This window comes from Nycticebus coucang, chromosome 24 (genome assembly GCF_027406575.1).
Source record: "Nycticebus coucang isolate mNycCou1 chromosome 24, mNycCou1.pri, whole genome shotgun sequence".
NCBI lineage: Eukaryota > Metazoa > Chordata > Mammalia > Primates > Lorisidae > Nycticebus > Nycticebus coucang.
Window position 1 is genome coordinate 27,285,223 of NC_069803.1, and position 18,175 is coordinate 27,303,397.

The 18,175-nt window shown below is 41.2% G+C and overlaps 1 protein-coding gene across 1 annotated transcript in view; it reads left to right on the plus strand.

Moving 5' to 3' along the window:
- ELP3 (elongator acetyltransferase complex subunit 3) overlaps nucleotides 1-18,175 on the plus strand; it is a 72,461-nt gene that overhangs the window by 40,023 nt on the left and 14,263 nt on the right. The window contains exons 11-14 of the mRNA XM_053578328.1: nucleotides 7,933-8,023; nucleotides 10,467-10,532; nucleotides 12,377-12,604; nucleotides 13,702-13,783. Of these exons, the coding sequence (XP_053434303.1) occupies nucleotides 7,933-8,023; nucleotides 10,467-10,532; nucleotides 12,377-12,604; nucleotides 13,702-13,783 (467 nt within the window). The remainder of the gene's footprint in view (nucleotides 1-7,932; nucleotides 8,024-10,466; nucleotides 10,533-12,376; nucleotides 12,605-13,701; nucleotides 13,784-18,175) is intronic.

The following is an 18,175-nucleotide window of genomic DNA, read 5'->3' on the forward strand; positions in this document are numbered from 1 at the left end:
CGTCTCTTTTAAAATGTGGAATTAGTAATGTCCTTCGTGAGTCTGAGGACAATTTAGAGTTTAAAGATAGCGATGACTCAGTTCCTAACACAGTAAATGCCCTTGGTGAGGAAAGTCATCTGGATTCTAGTTGTGATGTCAAATTTTCATGTGTCACTTTGATTAAAATCATTTGCTAGATTTTTTTAGTATAAAGGCTAAAATCTTTATAGAATTTTCCAATTTATTTTTATGCTTTTGATAAAACTAATTTGTTCTTACCCAAGTTTCCTTTAGAATTCACTGGGGTTTTTGTTTGTTTGTTTGTTTTAGAGACAGAGTCTCACTTTGTCACCCTCAATAGAGTGCTGTGGCATCACAGCTCACAGCAACCTCCAGCTCTTGAGCTTAAGCGATTCTCTTGCTCACAGCAACCTCCAGCTCTTGAGCTTAAGCGATTCTCTTGCCTCAGCCTCCCCAGTAGCTGGGACTACAGGTGCCCTCCACAACACCCGGCTATTTTTTGTTGCAGTTTGGCCAGGGCCGGGTTTGAACAGACAAAACCTGTGACTGCAGGCTCAGAAGAACCTAACCCTGTAATCCTTGGTATATGGGGCGGCCTCACTGTTGCTGTTTTTTAAATGTAGCTTACTGTGAGCTAATATTTAATAAAGTACTTGTTTTTGTGTAACGTGGGGAAGATTCCTTCAAATATATTGTGTTTCGCATTAGATATTACTGAGTTGTTACTGAGGCCCCCTGCATAGAATTCATTTATATTTATTATGTTTAGCTTCTTGCTTTTTACTCATTTTTGTTTTCATGTTTTCTTTGTATATACTACTTTGAAAAACGACTTTGATTTATTTTATATTGTTATTTGCTTTTTGTTCTTAATAACCACTGGAATTCTAGAGCAGGGTTATACCATGCTCGGTAGTGTGTGAGATTTCATTTACTGGTCAGTGTATTGTATCTTTAAGTTTCTGTTCCCAATACAGTTTCTTTTTTGATCCTGTGATTTCATGCTTTTTTCCAACAGAGTTTGTAGAATATTAAAAATTATCCAGAACTTAGGTTTTCTTCCTGATCTCTAGCCATATAGGACGATATTAACACGACCAAAGTAATGTTTTCTCTGTAAAATTACTAACCCACTTTCAGTATATGTATCAATAACAAAATTACATTATTTCTTCAAAAAGTTTCCTGTAAAGTTAGGGTGCATCTCTGTTATACATAGCAGCATATTTTATACAGTGGCAAATATGCTGGGTGCACTTTTGCATTCCAGTTCTTGTTAAAGACTTAGAATAATGTTCCTGCTTATAATTTGAATGGTGGCATAGTACTCTATCTTTTTTTTTTTTGAGATGGGCTCACTTTGCTGCCCTCAGTAGAGTGCTGTGACATCACAGCTCACAGGAACCTCAAACTCTTGGGCTCAAGTGATTGTCTTGCCTCAGCCTCCCAAGTAACTGGGACAACAGGCACCGGCCACAATACCCAGCTATTTTATAGAAACAGGGTCTTCTTGCTGTTTCTCAGGCTGGTCTGGAACTCAGGCAATCCATCCGCCTGGGCCTCCCAAAGTGCTAGGATTATAGGCGTGAGCCATCACGCTCAGCTCTATCATTTTAATTTGTCTTATTCAGTAAACTGTTCCCATTTTTAGAAATTGAGTTAGTTCAGGAGGTGCCTGTGGCTCAATTGGTAAGGCGCTGGCCCCATATACTGAGGGTGGCGGGTTCAAACCCGGCCCCGGCTGAACTGCAACTAAAAAATAGCTGGGCGTTGTGGCGGGCGCCTGTAGTCCCAGCTACTCAGGAGGCTGAGGCAAGAGAATCGCTTAAGCCCAGAAGTTGGAGGTTGCTGTGAGCTGTGATGCCATGGCACTTTACTGAGGGCCATAAAGTGAGACTCTGTCTCTACAAAAAAAAAAAAAAAGAAATTGAGTTAGTTCAAGGTTTCTTTCCCCCTTTTTTTTTCTTTAATCATTACCCTGGCCTCCACTATAGCTAAAATCCATAACTTTGTAATGTTATTGAAGTAATCACTTAAAATAGTATAGTCTAGGCTCAGCACCCATAGCTCAGAGGTTACACCAGGCTGACGGGTTCGAGCCCAGCCCAGGCCTACTAAACAACAATGACAACAACAACAAAAAAAATAGCCAGGCATTCTGGCGGGCACCTATAGTCCCATCTACTTGGGAGGCTGAGGCAAGAGAATCACTTAAGCCCAAGAGTTGGAGGTTGCTGTGAGCTGTGACTCCACAGCACTCTACCGAGGGTGACATAGTGAGACTCTGTCTCAAAAAAAAAAAAAAAATTAAAAAATAAAAAGGAACAGTATAGTATATGATAAAGTTTACCCATGGTAAAGGATAAGTGCCTTTTCCCCCCATTATTATTATACTGTCTTAAATCTCTTCTGGAACAAGGGTAGTATAAATAAATGTTAACAGTTTTTGCTGTGTATATTGACATGGATTTCCAAAGGGAAGAAACCAATTTAGAGTAAATAGTGAGTGGCTTTAGCACAGCCTTTACAGAACTGAAATGGTTATAGCATCTTTGGATGTAATTAAGGGAATTAATTTGCATTCCCTAGTTACAGTGAGGACTGATATTTCCCTGTAACTGGTTGTTATTTGCTCTCTTTTTATTTCATTTGTCTATTTGTATCTCATGTGGCTGTCGTGGAATTTGGATTATAAAGATGGTGCTTTTTATTTAGATAGCTGAAAAAAGTTTGTAAATGTTTTCTCATTTTTCATTCTCTCCTCTCACCTGGACAAATAGGAGACAGGGAACCAAAACGCCACATCCCTGTTCGTGTAGTACACTTACCACTTAATAACAATGCAGGAACTCTGATCTGGTGTCCTTTCTGGAGACAGTGTCTCATGTCACCCAGGCTGGAGTGCAGTGGCATGGTCATAACTCAGCGCGGTCTTTACCCCTTGGACTCATACAACATACGTCTGTGTAAAAACACATTGTATTCCATTTCAAGCTGTTTTAAAATTTATATTGGATAGAGCTAGAATTTGGTATGTCTGAACTTCCAGAAGGAAACTTGTTAAGAGCTAGATGGTAAAATTTTGAAAGGAAAATGCTAAGGAAGGTGTTAATTGGTAACTTAATATACACAAATATGTGTGAGGGAAGGCTGAGGGTTTAGACAATGTTAAGTGGCTAAGAAACCTTCTGATTTGGGTGTGGAGATTGAAGGGGGTTTTACTCAGCCATGTTCCAGTTTCAGTCTTAATAGTTACGGAGCAATTCTGAGAATGGAGAAAATAGCTATTAGCCATTAAGCGTCCTTGCTCTGTTTATTTTGGAAGTAGTTGGCAAAGGGGAAAAGCTTCTTCCCAGAGTGCTTAATCCAGATGATTTTAATATTTAACAGTTTTTTTAATTTTTTTTTTTTTTTTTTATTTTTTGCAGTATTTAGCCGGGGCTGGGTTTGAATTCGCCACCTCCGGCATATGGGTCCGGCACCCTATTCCTTTGAGCCACACGCGCTGTCCTTAACTTTTTTTTTAATCTTAGTAAAGGAAAATCATTTGTGTCTTTTGTTCTGTGTGTTTAGAAAATCTGTGTCTATCTTTTTTTTTTTTTTTTTTTTTGTGGTTTTTGGCCGGGGCCGGGTTTGAACCCACCACCTCCAGTATATGGGGCCAGCACCCTACTCCTTTGAGCCACAGGTGCCGCCCAAATCTGTGTCTTTCTATATAGGTTCACCAAGTGGTAGCCTCTACCAATACAGACAACACACTTAGTATTTGACTAATGAAGCTCAATTTACAAGGTTTACGTAGAGAAGAGTTTAGGAACTATTTCTTAGGCAAGTGTCACAAGAGAGGAACAATAAGGAAAGGAAGATAATGTGAGTGAGACTACAATGTTTCTCACTTTTTTTTTTTCTTTGAGACAAAGTCTGACTCTGGCACCCTGGGTAGAGTGCCTTAGCCTCAGAACTCAGAGCAACCTCAAAGTCCTCTTGGACTCAGGAATTCTCTTGCCTCAGCCTCCCAGGTAGCCGGGACCACAGGTGCCTGCCACAACACCCAGCTAATTTTTCTATTTTTAGTAGAGACGTGATCTATACTTTTGCTCAGGCTGGCATCAAACTCCTGAATTCCTGAACTCAAATGATCCACCCACGTTAGCCTCCCAGAGTGCTAGGATTACAGGCATGAGCCATCGGCTGTTTCTCACTTTTTTAAGGTGACAGTTTACTGATTACTTGGTGTTCTAACCAGTTATTTTACCCACCCGCCACACCGTACCCCCCCTTTTAACTATTTTATACTTTGTAGTTTTCTGACAGTTGAGGCAATAACATCTTACTGGGTGTTTTTATAACCTAGCGCCCTAATAGAAGAGTCTGTATTCCAGCTCTGAAGGGTGCCGTCAAAGATTAAACATCAAATTCTATCCAGACACGTGATAGAGTGACTTTAAAATGCTGCTGCCCACGGGCTATTTGACAGCTGTCTGCCTTGATGTGATATTTAAATCACCGTGAGACATTAGAACAGGAATATCAATTTGCAACCAAAACATGTTTCTGAAGAATGAGAAAATTAGACCAAAAGTCTAGACATCACTGGAAGGGATTTTGATGAGCAATTCCAAATATCAGGACATCTAAGCTTGAACTGTTACCTGTTGGAGTAGAAAACTATTCTTGTATGTAATCTCTCTTCAAGCTAAGAAAGCAAAGCTAGATAGAATCAAATTGAGAAATCGAAAAATGATTTTATCTCTACCTAGATGGATGTGACAAGCTCAAACGGTCAGTAATCTCATCTAGGTTTTGAACTCCTGAGAGAAGAAAGTAGCAGTGCCTGTTTGTACGTTTAGTCCCGATTGCTCAATGCCGTACTTTGCCCATTGGAGACGCTCATCGTGTATAGAATTATCTCCCCTCATTTTCAGTAAAAAGACTTTAGCACTGAAAGCGGCAATTACTGAATTTCTATTCCTTAATGAGGAGAGACTTCCATCTGGTATACTCCAGGCATATCACCGCCAAAGACCGTGAAAGCCAGGTTGCATTTTTGCAGTAAGAGATGTAAGTATAAGAACATTTATGAACTGTCAGCATCGTTGTAAATCCCTATTACCAGCTCCTCCCTGACTCGTGCTTGTAGTAACCACGGCCAGCCGCAAGGACGTGTCGCCTGCACAGTCTCATGGGGCCCCACGCTTGGCGTAACGCTCCACTGTCACCATGATGAAGTTATTAATGATTTGTCAACAAGGGATCCTCTGTTCTTATTTTGCACCGGGTCCTTCAAATTATGTAGCAACTTGCTGGTAGTTCTTTCATATAGTTCTGCTGACCAACATGGTGTGATAAAACCTTCCTTCTAGAGTGTACTTCTGGTTATGACCAGGAATTTTTTTTTTTTTTTATAGAGACAGCCTCACTTTGTCACCTTCAGTAGAGTGCTGTGGCATCACAGCTCACAGCAACCTCCAGCTCTTGGGCTTATTCTCTTGTCTCAGCCTCCTGAGTAGGTGGGACTACAGGTGCCAGCTACAACACCCAGTTATTTTTTTTGTTGCAGTTTGGCCGGGGCCGGCTTCAAACCCACCACCCTCGGTATATGGGGCCAGCGCCCTAGTCACTGAGCCACAGGTACTGTCCCATGACCATGAATTTTATAAGTACATCTAGATCAATTTTTAGGCAATTCACGTTGTCTGCCTTTGCAACTTATCGTTAATGATAAGCATTTGTTTTCTGATTTCTAGTGTATCAGATAATTGTCTCTTATTGATCAGTTCTCCACATATAGTTATTCTTCAGCCCATGACGCCCTATACTGAGGCCTCTGCTTTCTTCCCTTGCCCGGACATCCCTGCTATCCCTCACCTCCTCCATCAGTTTCTTCTTAATTTGAGTGTAAACAAGAGGACAGCTGCCAACTGTAGTGCTGAGGGGCTGTCTGTCCAGTGTTCCTAAGGGCAAGAAGGCTGTGATGTGTCTTAGAGAAAATAGGTATATTAGTAAGCTCCTCTGTGGCACGCGTCAGACTGCTGTGGCCATGAGTTCAATGTTAGTGAATCAACTACGAAGATGGGTCAGTTAATGAGTTAGTTAATGAATCAATATGTTAAACATGGTGTCTTTAAACAGAAACACACACGAAACAAGTTATGTTTTGGTCAGTTGAAGAAAATGGTTAGGGGCTCCTAGGAACCTAGCCCCATATATTCCCTAGGAGCAATGTTTTAGTATTTGCTAATCAGTATTCACACGAACTTTACAGAACATGAATAACAAGAATTGAATGTATTTGTCAGGTGATGTACGGTATACGCATAGGTCACCTTTGATTTTATCAGATTAATTTAGTACCATGCATCACAATGTTTTCAGTTTTACTTTAAGTTGTGAAGTGTATTTATTTTATGTGTTCTCATATATAATAGTCTATTATATTTCATGTATTCATACACTTATGGGTTATTTATAAACTACAATAAGAAAAGGGCTTTTAGAAGACTTTACTTTTGACTTTTATAATCTGAAACAGTAAAATATCAAAACAGTGTATTTAAATATTCCTTGCTAAAATCGATTACGTATTTTATTTTAATAGCCTTCATTCAGTTTCATCTAATTACTAACCCCCAAGTATATTTGAATTTAAGAAATTACAGTTCCTGGGTGAGCAGCACACCTATAGCAGGGACCTTACCTAACAAATGCAAGCCTTGTAACCTAATCGCTTGCACCCTCATAGTAATCTGAAATTTAAAAGATAAGAAGAAGTTATAGTTCCAAAGATAGAATTTATTTCACTAAAAACTACAAGTAAACCATATATACTACTCTGATCACGCAAATATATTTATATATATTAACTAATTAATGTGTAACATGTATGTGTATGTGTGTTGGGTCATTCTCACCTTGAACTCCAGCGTGTCTTTGCCTGAAAGAATTTGCAGTTAACTTAAATTTATAGTGTTTTTATGCAAACTCGACTGGTTTCCAGAGCCTAATAGACTTATTGTATGTAGCTCTTAATGCTAATTGATTGGCTTTTGATACTTTGGGGGAGGATATCTCATTAGAATCAAATGGATGAATTAGCTAATTGTATTTAACATTTGAAAGGATAAGTGAAAAGGAGAAAACTCAAGTTGATTCCCAAGCAGAATGAGAAGGGATAATTGGCATATTCTTCACATCTTTCTTCTGATCAACCAAATGTGAGACAAAACAAATTAGAGACTTGTCTTTGAATAGGAAGCAGATGTGCTGAGTATTTTCTTACTTCAGATTTTTTTTTTCAGCTGTTGTATCTTTAGATACTGATTTTTGTCTAGATGAGGATGTTGGGTTACTAAAATGGAAGTCCTCACTTCATCTTTTGATTGATGTCTTCTTGATGCCAGAAAATAAATTTTTTCTCTTCTTATCCTTAGGCTGTTACTCTTGTAAAGCACAGTCACTTCAAATCAAGCCAGGCTTTCGAGCTTCCTGGTTACTTGTTATTCAGCAACTGTATGGGAAAGCGTTTCTAAGCTACCTTGGTTAAACACATTTTGTAAAGCACTGTTTTATTTCTTGTATTTAGTACAAATGCCTTTTCAGCCAAAAGTCCTGATTAATGATTATTGGTAATGATTTTGGCATTTGTTTTGCACTTTGTAATCTTACATAAAGTGATTTCCATGAGGTAGAATTCCTCTTTCCATTAAGAGGTCAGTGAAAATCATAATTTCATCAGTGGTAAAGCTGAGGTACAGAGAGGGTCTGAACCTTGCCTCCTGATTAGGCTAGTAAGCCTTTGCTTTCCTGGTCTACGCCACAGCTTTTTTTGTGTTTTTGTTTTTATTTCTTTTCTTTTTTGTTAATCTCCCTGCCTCACTGCTATACAGACTGACTTCTGTTTTGTAATGGCTGATGTTTTGTCTCTTGCAGGGATATTCCAATGCCCCTAGTCAGCTCCGGCGTAGAGCACGGTAATCTGAGAGAGCTGGCACTGGCGAGGATGAAAGACCTCGGAATACAGGTGAGAGGCGACACGGCTGGCAGACCTTCACCTTGATCTGAAATGTAGACTTCCCTGGTGCCGTCACACTTGCTTTGCTATACTGAAGGCGTTCTCGCTGTGTGACTTGTTGAAGCTGAAGCCACACGGTCATGGCAAGGGCTGCCCCCGTCCCTTTCTCCACTTCCTCTTTCTTCACCGTACTGAAGTTGCCAACTTAGGTGCTCAGCTCCCTTTTTTAAAATAGCTTTTTTTTTGTTTTAATTATTGTGTGTTCAATTCTTGACTGAAGGAGAGTGAGAGACAATTCCTCAAAAAAAAAAAAAAAATTACAGCCATTTGAAGAGACAAGGATTATGTGCATGAAAAAAATGACCAGAAATGCTGTTGCCCCCCCCGCCCCCCCAATGTACTCGTCCCCTTCATCCCCTCCGCTGTCTATGCAAGTTTCCTATTTGTTTCACAAATGTTTACTGAGCATCTCCACAGTGCTGGCCCTGGAAGTATTAACACAGAAAGCCCAGGGAATGCGAAGCACTCCGTGTCAGTGATTCTTAAGTCATAGAAATGTGTGTGACTCAGTGCCTCAGGAACTTCGTAGAGCTTCTAAAGAGAAAAGTCAGGCATGGTGTCCAGGCTAGGGTACCGACTCCTGGGCTCTGCCTTCTGAGATTCTGAGTGACTAGGGTGAAAGCGGGCCATGGCCTCTGTTTCTGCCCAGCACTAAGTGTGTGGTTCTCATGTGTAGTTCAAACCGAGACTACACTGGGAAGGGCGTTGTTTTAAGAAGTGCGTACGAGTTGGTGGACTCGTCTAAGACGTTTTATTCTCTTGCTCAAATTGTTATGGAGAAAATTTTTCAGAGGATTATTTAGCCAAAGGAGGATTTGTGAACATTATTAGCTTAGTCTATCCAACAACAACAAAAAGTGATGAATAGTTTTAAGTTCTAGAAAAACAGCGAATGCATTTATAGTCCTTAGCAGTATCAGACAGACTGTGTGCCTGCCTGCTGCCCGGCCTCCAGCTGTCTTTGCTGTCCACATCCACTTGCCTCTGGGAGTGCCACCACTGCAGTGATGCCTGGGCCTGGCTATCCTGACAGTCTCATTATCCATCCATCTTCTTTATCCCTGTACCCCTCATCAGCTCTGCTCACCTCTGTTAAAGTAAACTAGGATTGATCATAGCCAAAGGCATCTAGTTCCTATAGGCCGATGTCCTTACCTGAAAATAAGCACACACCAATCTCTGTCTCTTAAAAAGCGTGCCAAAAGAAAGAAAAAAAAGCAGTCATTAAGAATGTTTAACTACACTATGTCCATTCTCTCTATTTGATAGACCTGCTATAGCCAAAGGGCCGTAGCTGCATCTAGTGGATTAACAGTTCCAGAGATTTGGGATTCTTGTCTACTGTACATCTTTGTTGACTAGAATTCATGGACTCTGCACCAGCAAAGCATTATCGTGGGCTGCTTCTTGGGGCATAGAAATAACTTTATTTTTATAGAAGTGAATAATGAGCTCCTATTTTTCTCGTCAAATGCTCTGTATGTGGGTATATACACATGTAGCATTATTATATATAACTGTCCCTCATAAATACACCATTAGTGGAGTAACTTACATGACATCATCAGATTTCCTAGTGTGATCATTCCTCATGGGAAGAAAACGTTAGAATCTTGGGGAAAAAATGATTATGGTTTGTTCTACAGGGAAAAATATGGCGTGTAATTGAATAAGGATTTTGTCATTATAAGTGTCAGGTTCTATGGTGTGCACCCTGGGCGGTGGAGTGGGAGGCTCTTGCGCCTGGTGTGTGCGCTGTACTGTGCTGGCGGCGTCCCTGGGCGCTTTGCACCTCCCGAGGACCTTCAGGTCGTCTAGCACACAGCTCTGCCCTCCTTCCTTCTTGCTTCCCTTTCTTCCCTCCCTCCCTTTCTCCCATAGTGCCCTTCTCTACAAAAACACAAAAAAATATTTTTTAAAACAGCCACCTTTAACATGCATCTTTTTGACATTTCTATTACAAAATGGTACATATGTGGTGATGCTCAGAATGTTAACTGCCCTAAAATGGTGAAGGTTTTAAAAATTTAGAGATTTGCTCTTTTTCTGTATACATAGTTTTGGATTATACTTTCAGATAGTTATATCCCTTGGCAAGCTATTTTTTAATTTTATGACTTAATGTTCTTTACCCCTAAGATTATATTATATTATGTTTCTTTTGAATTCTAAATTTACTTTAAAAGCCATAGTGTATGCTTCATACATTTCCACTCTGCTTTTCCCATCCTGATTTATTAAAAATAGTTTAATTTTAAATTCTATTCTTTTATTTCAATGTAAACTTCGTCCACACTAAATTTTGAGCCCAGGGTTTGACAGAGATTTAAATAAAAAGCGAATAAATTACCAGTTTTGTATTTGCCTCCTCCCTCCCCCTATTTTTTGGCAGTGTCGAGATGTGAGAACCAGAGAGGTTGGAATCCAAGAAATTCATCACAAAGTACGGCCGTATCAGGTTAGTTTCTTCGTTTTACTGAGGTTGGGATCTGCCTTAGATCCTTGCCAAGCATGGACCCACACCGTCTTACTGATAGGACCAAGCCCTAGAAATAGATAACTGACAGCCGAGAGTGAGGGTTAGATATAGATGTCAAGCCAGTATGGCCCCATCTGAGGGTGACTGAACTCTAGAAGTGCTTGGGTAGGGAACCAAGTCTGAACCGCATTCCCTGTCGCACTGACAGCGGAACTTTGTGCAGTGTTGAAATGTCCTGTCTGCGCCCCATCCAACATGGCGGTGACTAGTGAGCACTTGAAATGTGGCTTGTACAAATGAACTGAATTTTAAAATTTATTTAATTATAACTGATTCAAATGTAGTCCCCTGTGTTTATTGGCTACCTTCAGCTAGAACATGGTACAATCTGTTTATCTCTGTGTGTGTAACTGTTAAACGGTTGCCCATGAATCAAATGAATTCATTTGCCCTTATCAACAGGGTTCCACAAAAATTAAGTGTAATGCCTTAGAAGATTCATTATGTGTACTGAATTAACTTCTCTCTTTTACACGGATAATGACTACTATATGCCAAATCTTCAGAGAGGTTCGACTCTTGTGGAACCCCATTTGAGAAAGGTTAGAATAGATGATTTTGCTGTTCTCAGCATCAATTATTTATTTTATTGACATTTTTCCTATTTAAGATATTTTGGGGAAAAAATTAGACCCAACACATTTTGCCATTTTCTTCTGCAGTCCAGTCACTTAGCAGGCATTAAGACGAGAAGGAATGTAAGTGTCTGAATCGCTCAGTTCTGCTGGGTACCATCTGCCCATTTTCAGGACGTGTCTGGCTGTGGCCGCATCCACCTGTGTAGGTTTCTCCAGGCAGGCATACGTCACGTGTTGCTTATAGTTAGGCAAAGCACAAGGGCCTTTTGTGTTTACAATAAGCTGAAGAGTCAAAAGCCCATGTAGATTGCTGCTATAAAAGCTTCCTCCATTGACTGAATTTTCTTTAACTGTTTCTTTTTTTTTTTGAGACAGAGTCTCATTCTGTCACCCTGGGTAGAGTGCTGTGGCATCATAGCTCACAGCAACCTCAAACTCTTTGGCTCAAGTGATCCTCTTGCCTCAGCCTCCCCAGTAGCTGGGGCTACAGATGCCTGCCACAACACCCAGCTCGTTTTTTCTATTTTTATGAGAGATGGAGTCTTGCTCTTGCTCAGACTCGTCTCAAACTCCTGACCTCAAGCAGTCTACCTGCCTCAGCCTCCCAAAGTGCTAGGATTACAGGTGTGAGCCATCACTCGGCCTCTTTAACATTTTTATTCCATAATTATGCATATTATTTTAAGTGCCCCATGGGATGCCATGCTTTCTTAGAATCCTATCAAGGAACAAGTGACCATTTTTTCCCCAAAGGCAGGTTTCCATGGAGGAGATAAAGACCAGAAAATGAAACCACTGAGCACTTGGCAGTTTTGAGGTGACAAGCTGTTTCTAAGAGCCACGCATGTGACATAATTTGTGATTTTACATTAGAAACTCTTCATGGAGAGCCGAAGATTTAAATACATGAAAGCATTTGTTGAGCTGGATCTCTGTAAGAATCTCAAGGTTGATGAAGTTCAAATATTGTGAACGTATATAATTGTTTTCCTTTTATAATAGTTTATGAACATGGCATAAATTTCTACTTAATCTTGGTGCTATTTGAGAGTAGACAAGTAAAAAGAAACCCAGTTTGTGATTATTCATTCTTTATCCCCAACTGTGGATATTAGCCTAAAATTACAAAAGTGAACTTGGTTCTTTAATTGTGAGAAATATTTTTTGTGACTTTTTACTGAACAGGTTGAATTGGTAAGGAGAGATTATGTTGCAAATGGTGGCTGGGAAACATTCTTGTCCTATGAAGACCCAGACCAAGACATTTTGATCGGCCTCCTGCGATTACGAAAGTGTTCAGAGGAAACCTTCCGCTTTGAATTGGGTGGTGGGGTCTCCGTGGTCCGAGAGCTGCATGTGTATGGAACTGTAGTCCCCGTGAGCAGTCGGGATCCTACGAAGTTTCAGCATCAGGTATCCTGTCTTCCATTTCTATTTGACTTACAACTAAGAAATTCCCCAAATAGGAAAAGAGAAAGGAACAGAGTGAGGGGAGGCAGAGACAGAGGGGAATAGAGGGGAAGGAGAAGGGCAGAACCCAGAGGAGCCAGGGTTTCAGCTGTTCAGAGATGTCGTCTCCCCAAATTTCACTCTTTGGAGTACGAGGGGGAAAGGAGGAGAGATGAACCACATGGAATTGCTGTTTTTTGAAAGTCAAAAATTTCATATGCATTAACTTATGGAATCAAATTAGATGATGATATGAAAGTGTTTATGAAATATTAGAACACTTTATAAATGTAACATGTATTATATGTAGTTAAAACCTAATCCCCAAACACCCTAAATTAATAACTTCTTAAAATTTCAGGAAAATGTGCTAAAATCACTACTGGTGAATATAGTGTAAGCCCCAATATTGATGATTAAAGAATCATCAATAGCTCAAGCAGCTAGGGCACCAGCCACATACACCGGAGTTGGCGGGTTCGAATCCAGCCCAGGCCTGCCAAACAACAACTACAACCAAAAAATGGCCGGGCGCTGTGGCAGGCGCCTCTAGTCCCAGCTGCTTGGGAGGCTGAGGCAGGAGAATCGCGTAAGCCCAGGAGTTGGAGGTTGCTGTGAGCTGTGATACCACGGCACTCTACCCAAGGTGACGGCTTGAGACTGTGTCTCAAAAAAAAGAATTTTGCCTGGTTTCAGGACCTTTTAGAAAGTAGAGGATCATGAATAAAGGCACACCGCCCCAGACTTCCACCTCCTTGATATTGCGTAGGACTTAACTGAAAAGAGACAAAAGTTGAGGAGTTACTCTCTTGCTGTGACTGGATTACATCATCCACAAAATGCCTTTTTGTGGCTCTTGTTAGAAGGTTGTACCTTTTTTAATTGCTGCAGAGTACTTTTGGTATAATTGAATGGTTTCTTTTTCATTACTCTCATAAATGGGCTTTTGTCACTCTTATTTCTACAGATTTGAGCAGCTACTAAATTATAGCCTTCTTGTTTTATGGCCCCTCTTAATGGACTTCCCGCCCTCTTCCCCCACCCCCTCTTTCTCCTTGCAGGGATTTGGCATGCTGCTGATGGAGGAAGCGGAGAGAATAGCTAGGGAAGAACATGGATCTGGGAAAATAGCCGTTATATCAGGTAACTAGGGGAGGGCCAAGTTCATGGTTCATTCACATTTTAAACGTGGTACCACAGCGAAAACTATCTTGGTGCTCTCTTACCGCTAGTTATGGCTATTGTGTTCATAACTGGGCCACGCTGACAAGTGAAGGACTTCTGCTCAAATGCAAAGAAAATTCACAAGAGCAGTTTGGTGGGATAGAGCCCCTTAGCTCTCCGTCCGAGGGACAAGCTGAGGACCCGTATCCCCACCTTCGCCGTCTGTCACTGGCCAGTGAGGTTAGCCGCTGTCTGTGCTTTGTGTGGGCAAGTGGAGTTTGATGAGTCAGCCAACGTGGAGGTTATCACTATCGTTATTCAGAAAATTAAAATAGAGCCTCAGCTGCAAGATGTTTGGAGTCAAGAGTGTTTGGTCCTCACATTTTCTTCTGGGGGACTTTGTTCCTAGGGAACAGCTTTCCCCGCTTTGCTTTCTAAAGGTCTAGGGGCCCCTCCATCTTCAGAGATAAAAGGTGTCCCTTTCTCTGGGTCTGTCTCACTTGAGGGTGTTATGTCCTGCTTCAGGGGAGAAAGGTGGGGGAATGTCAGAATGCACTTCCGGAACCCGCTGTTTCCTCAGATTCTTTCCCCTCCAGTGTCCCGTGTCCAAGGCAGCATGTTGGGGTAGCATGTTCTGAGTCCAGCCAGGCCCTTCCCCATCCCCTACCTGGGACATCACCTGAGTGGGGAAGTGGGTATGAAAAGGAAGTCAGGGTACAGCGCGGGCGTGGCAGGGAGTAGGAAGGACAGGTGCCCGTGCACCCTTGACACTTCTCTTCAGTAGCGCGTCCTTAGAAAAATCGCTCTTCCCAGCAGGAAGCCGGCGGGGTGAAAACCATGATCAAATGTAGGTTACTTTTCCTCTAGCAATTTGTTTTCCCATTAGGCTACGGCACTCCTAAAGCTAAAATACACCTTCTGAGAAGATAGTCTTTCTGAAAATGGAAGTTGAAATTAAGTTTAAAAAAAAGTAGTAAGTTGTTGCCAATCAATGAATCAATACCCAGGCTCAGATTTTAATGACTGTAATTATGAAAATGTAATGACCCAGGCTCGCTTGATCATTTAGTCTGCTTGAAGTTTTTGACATTATCACGATAGACTAATAAAGCCCTTCGTAACATCTCTAACTTTGTGTTTTTCTCTGTTACCTTTAATCCTATAGAAAGAAAAGGTAACTACATGAGGCTCGCCTAATAGTGAAAAATGTTCACCTCTTAACTGTTTGACCTGTGGTTGACCAGAAGTACCAGGAAAGGGCCAGACTGACTCAGAACACACACAGCTGAGTCAGGTTGATAATACCTGAGATTTCCGTAGTCTTATTAAAATGCACATTTTGACTCCTCGGTCTGAGTGGGCCTGAGAGCCTACCTTTCTAGTGGGTTCCCAGGTGGTACCTGTGCTGATTGTCCTCAGGCCACACGGTAGGTAGCCAGATTTCAGTATTCTTTTCCAAATGTGTTCTCTTCCCAGTCATTAAAGTAATGACGGCCCTCCTTTACCCTGGCAGGGCTGCATTCCCCAAGTCTGATGAAGTCAGACAGACCTTCACGTGATTTTCTAGTGAACCTGATCACTTTTAAAGCCGAGGAGCATCCATATTCTGTCCCTGCTCCACATTATTTTTTTGGCCTTCACAACATCTCGCTCTCTTTCAAAATGTTGCCTGCAGAGAGCAGCCCTGACTTGCCTCAGGTCATATCCAGTTGCTCAGAAGAGCCTCAGTTTCTGCTCTTTATGAACAGGGGGTCGTTGTAAGTGGAAATCATCATCTGTCCTCTTTCTGCCATATTTGTCGTTCTAGCGCTTTACCATAATTTAAATAATAGCTCAATTTCAGATCATCTGCATGTAGAATTTCTCGGATAACAAGAAGAGACTTCCTCTCGTCAGCTGGTGCAGTAGCTCTGCTGTGGGTGGGGGGAGGCCCTTTGGCCAGAGGGTTCCCACGGGAACCGCCCTGGAACGCCTCCTGGGAACAAAAGTGAGTTCTTTAGGAGGAAGGACAGGGTGCCACTCGGCCTGAGAGCCCCGTCCTTGCTTTCTATGAGGAAAACCACATGGGCTTTGATTTTGTTTGACTCAAGCTCTGGTCATCCTTCAAATGAAAAACTTAAGAACATAGGCAGTGCACTTGATTTCTCTAATTTAGTAACATATTATTGTTCTGTTTAAGTTTCTGAACCAGACACCTGAGGAGTCCATTCTTCAGAACTTGAAGGTTTGTCATGACAGCGTTTTCCCTCCCATGCTGGCTCCTTTTGTCTTGGGTCTTTCTCATTGGAGTGCAGTGTGTGTCGGTGTGCTTGTGTTATAATTGACTTTTGTAAAAAAGGCAAACAAGTATTCTCTGTAAGTTAACCCTTACATACAGTGAAAATGTATGGTGTTTGGTGTCATGGGCTGTATTTCATATCAATACTTCATTAAGTTAGCTGAGAAGAGCTACCGACGTGGGGTGGAGGAGCTGGGGGTCGCTGGGATTTTCTGTTCCTGCTTTGTCAGGAGGAGCTCTCCTGTGATCCGGGAGGATTCATTTGACTTGGTCTCCATGGACCTTTATTTCCCCTATTAAAAAAAAAGTGGGTTAGGTTGTCTTTTATGGTTCTGACTGTAGGATTTTTTTGTTGCCCTTGGTAGAGTGCTGTGGCATCACAGCTCACAGCAACCTCCAGCTCTTGGGCTTAGGCGATTCTCTTGTCTCGGCCTCCCGAGTAGCTGGGACTACAGGCGTCCACCACAACACCCAGCTATTTTTTGTTGCAGTTTGGCCAGCGCCGGGTTTGAACCCACCACCCTCGGTATATGGGGCCAGTGCCCTACCCACTGAGCCACAGGCACCACCTTGACTTTTTTCTGCCCCTTAGTATCTTAACTTCTTTAGTTCTCAGCATGACCAGTTATGTTTTGTTGATTGCATTTAGGTAGATCCTTTTCTGATGTCACATTAAGAGACCCTTTAATTTCATCATCAGTGATCTCACCTCATTGTAGATTGGGTGTTGGATGATGAAAATGATGAAAAACTTTCCCATAGGCGGTTAATTCTATCCATGATTTGTGAATGCATATTAACTTCTGTCACAACTGGTGACACTTTGTGACCTAAGCATCCTGCGTTTTTTTTCTGACCTTTCATGTGAGTCCCTATTCTGGGTCTGTAGGCTTTTCTATAAGTCATTCATAATGGGAGCCTAGATATTCTGTCCTGGCCTCACTAGTAGCTTAAGTAAGGGAGACACAGAATCATTTATCAGTTTGGTTGCTGTAATTGAAAGAGTAATGTGTTTATGTAGAATTTTTAAAATTATGTTCTGACTCATTATGACTTCCCTTTATTTTGCCAGCGGACTGTAACTTGAATTTATAATCTTTGATTCAGCCTCTAGACAATAGTATTAACTACACGGTAGATCTGATTTGAATCACTATCAGAAAGACTCTGGGTATCCTTTTCTTCCTTATTAATAAACAAATTATTTTTTATCTGTGATATCTCAGTATAGTTTGTTTATAAGTATACACCGTGTAATTTATAGCTGATTATCTTTTTTAAAAGACTATGACTACCTTTATAGCTACATAAGAAAATTGAAAATGTTCTTTATCAAAGTCAAATAAAGCACTTTCTTTGTTTGGGGGGGCTTGTTTTGTTTTTGTTTGTTTGTTTTTTGAGACAGAGTCTCACTCACCCTGGGTAGAGTGCTATGGCATCACAGCTCACAGCAACCTCAAACTCTTGGGCTCAAGCCATTGTCTTGCTTTAGCCTCCCAAGTAGCTATTATTACAGGCACCCACCACAACTCCCGGCTGTTTTTAGGGACAGGGTCTCACTCTGGCTCAGGCTGGTCTCAAACCTTTGAGCTCAAGCAGTCCACCTGCCTTAACCTCCCAAGTGCTGAGATTACAGACGCGAGCCACCACACCCACCCAATAAAGCACTTTCTTAAAAAGAAGCTTTTACGTTTATTCATTCTAGTTTTTTCAAAGTACATATAATTGTCTTAGTAAACTGTGTTTTAAAGTTAACTATCAACTCTAAATGTGAAAATTAAACAAAGCAAAAATGGAATGTTTAGTTTCATCAACATCAAAATTACTGTATATTGAGGGAGCAAAAGAAGGAGACGGTGGCCTTGCCCTCCGGGAATGTTGGTATTGGGCTGGCAGCTAACTCGGTCTTCACCTCATTTACTGTCCTTAACTGCAGAGGAAGGTGAGTTTTCTCTCTCCTTAAATTCCAGATTATTTCTCAACTCCAGATTAATTGCTTTGGAGTAAGAAAAGATTCCTTTTCTACATATAAAATGGGTAAATCGGTGTTGTAAGAACACCAGTTTATAAAATAATGCGTAGGCAGAAAATAA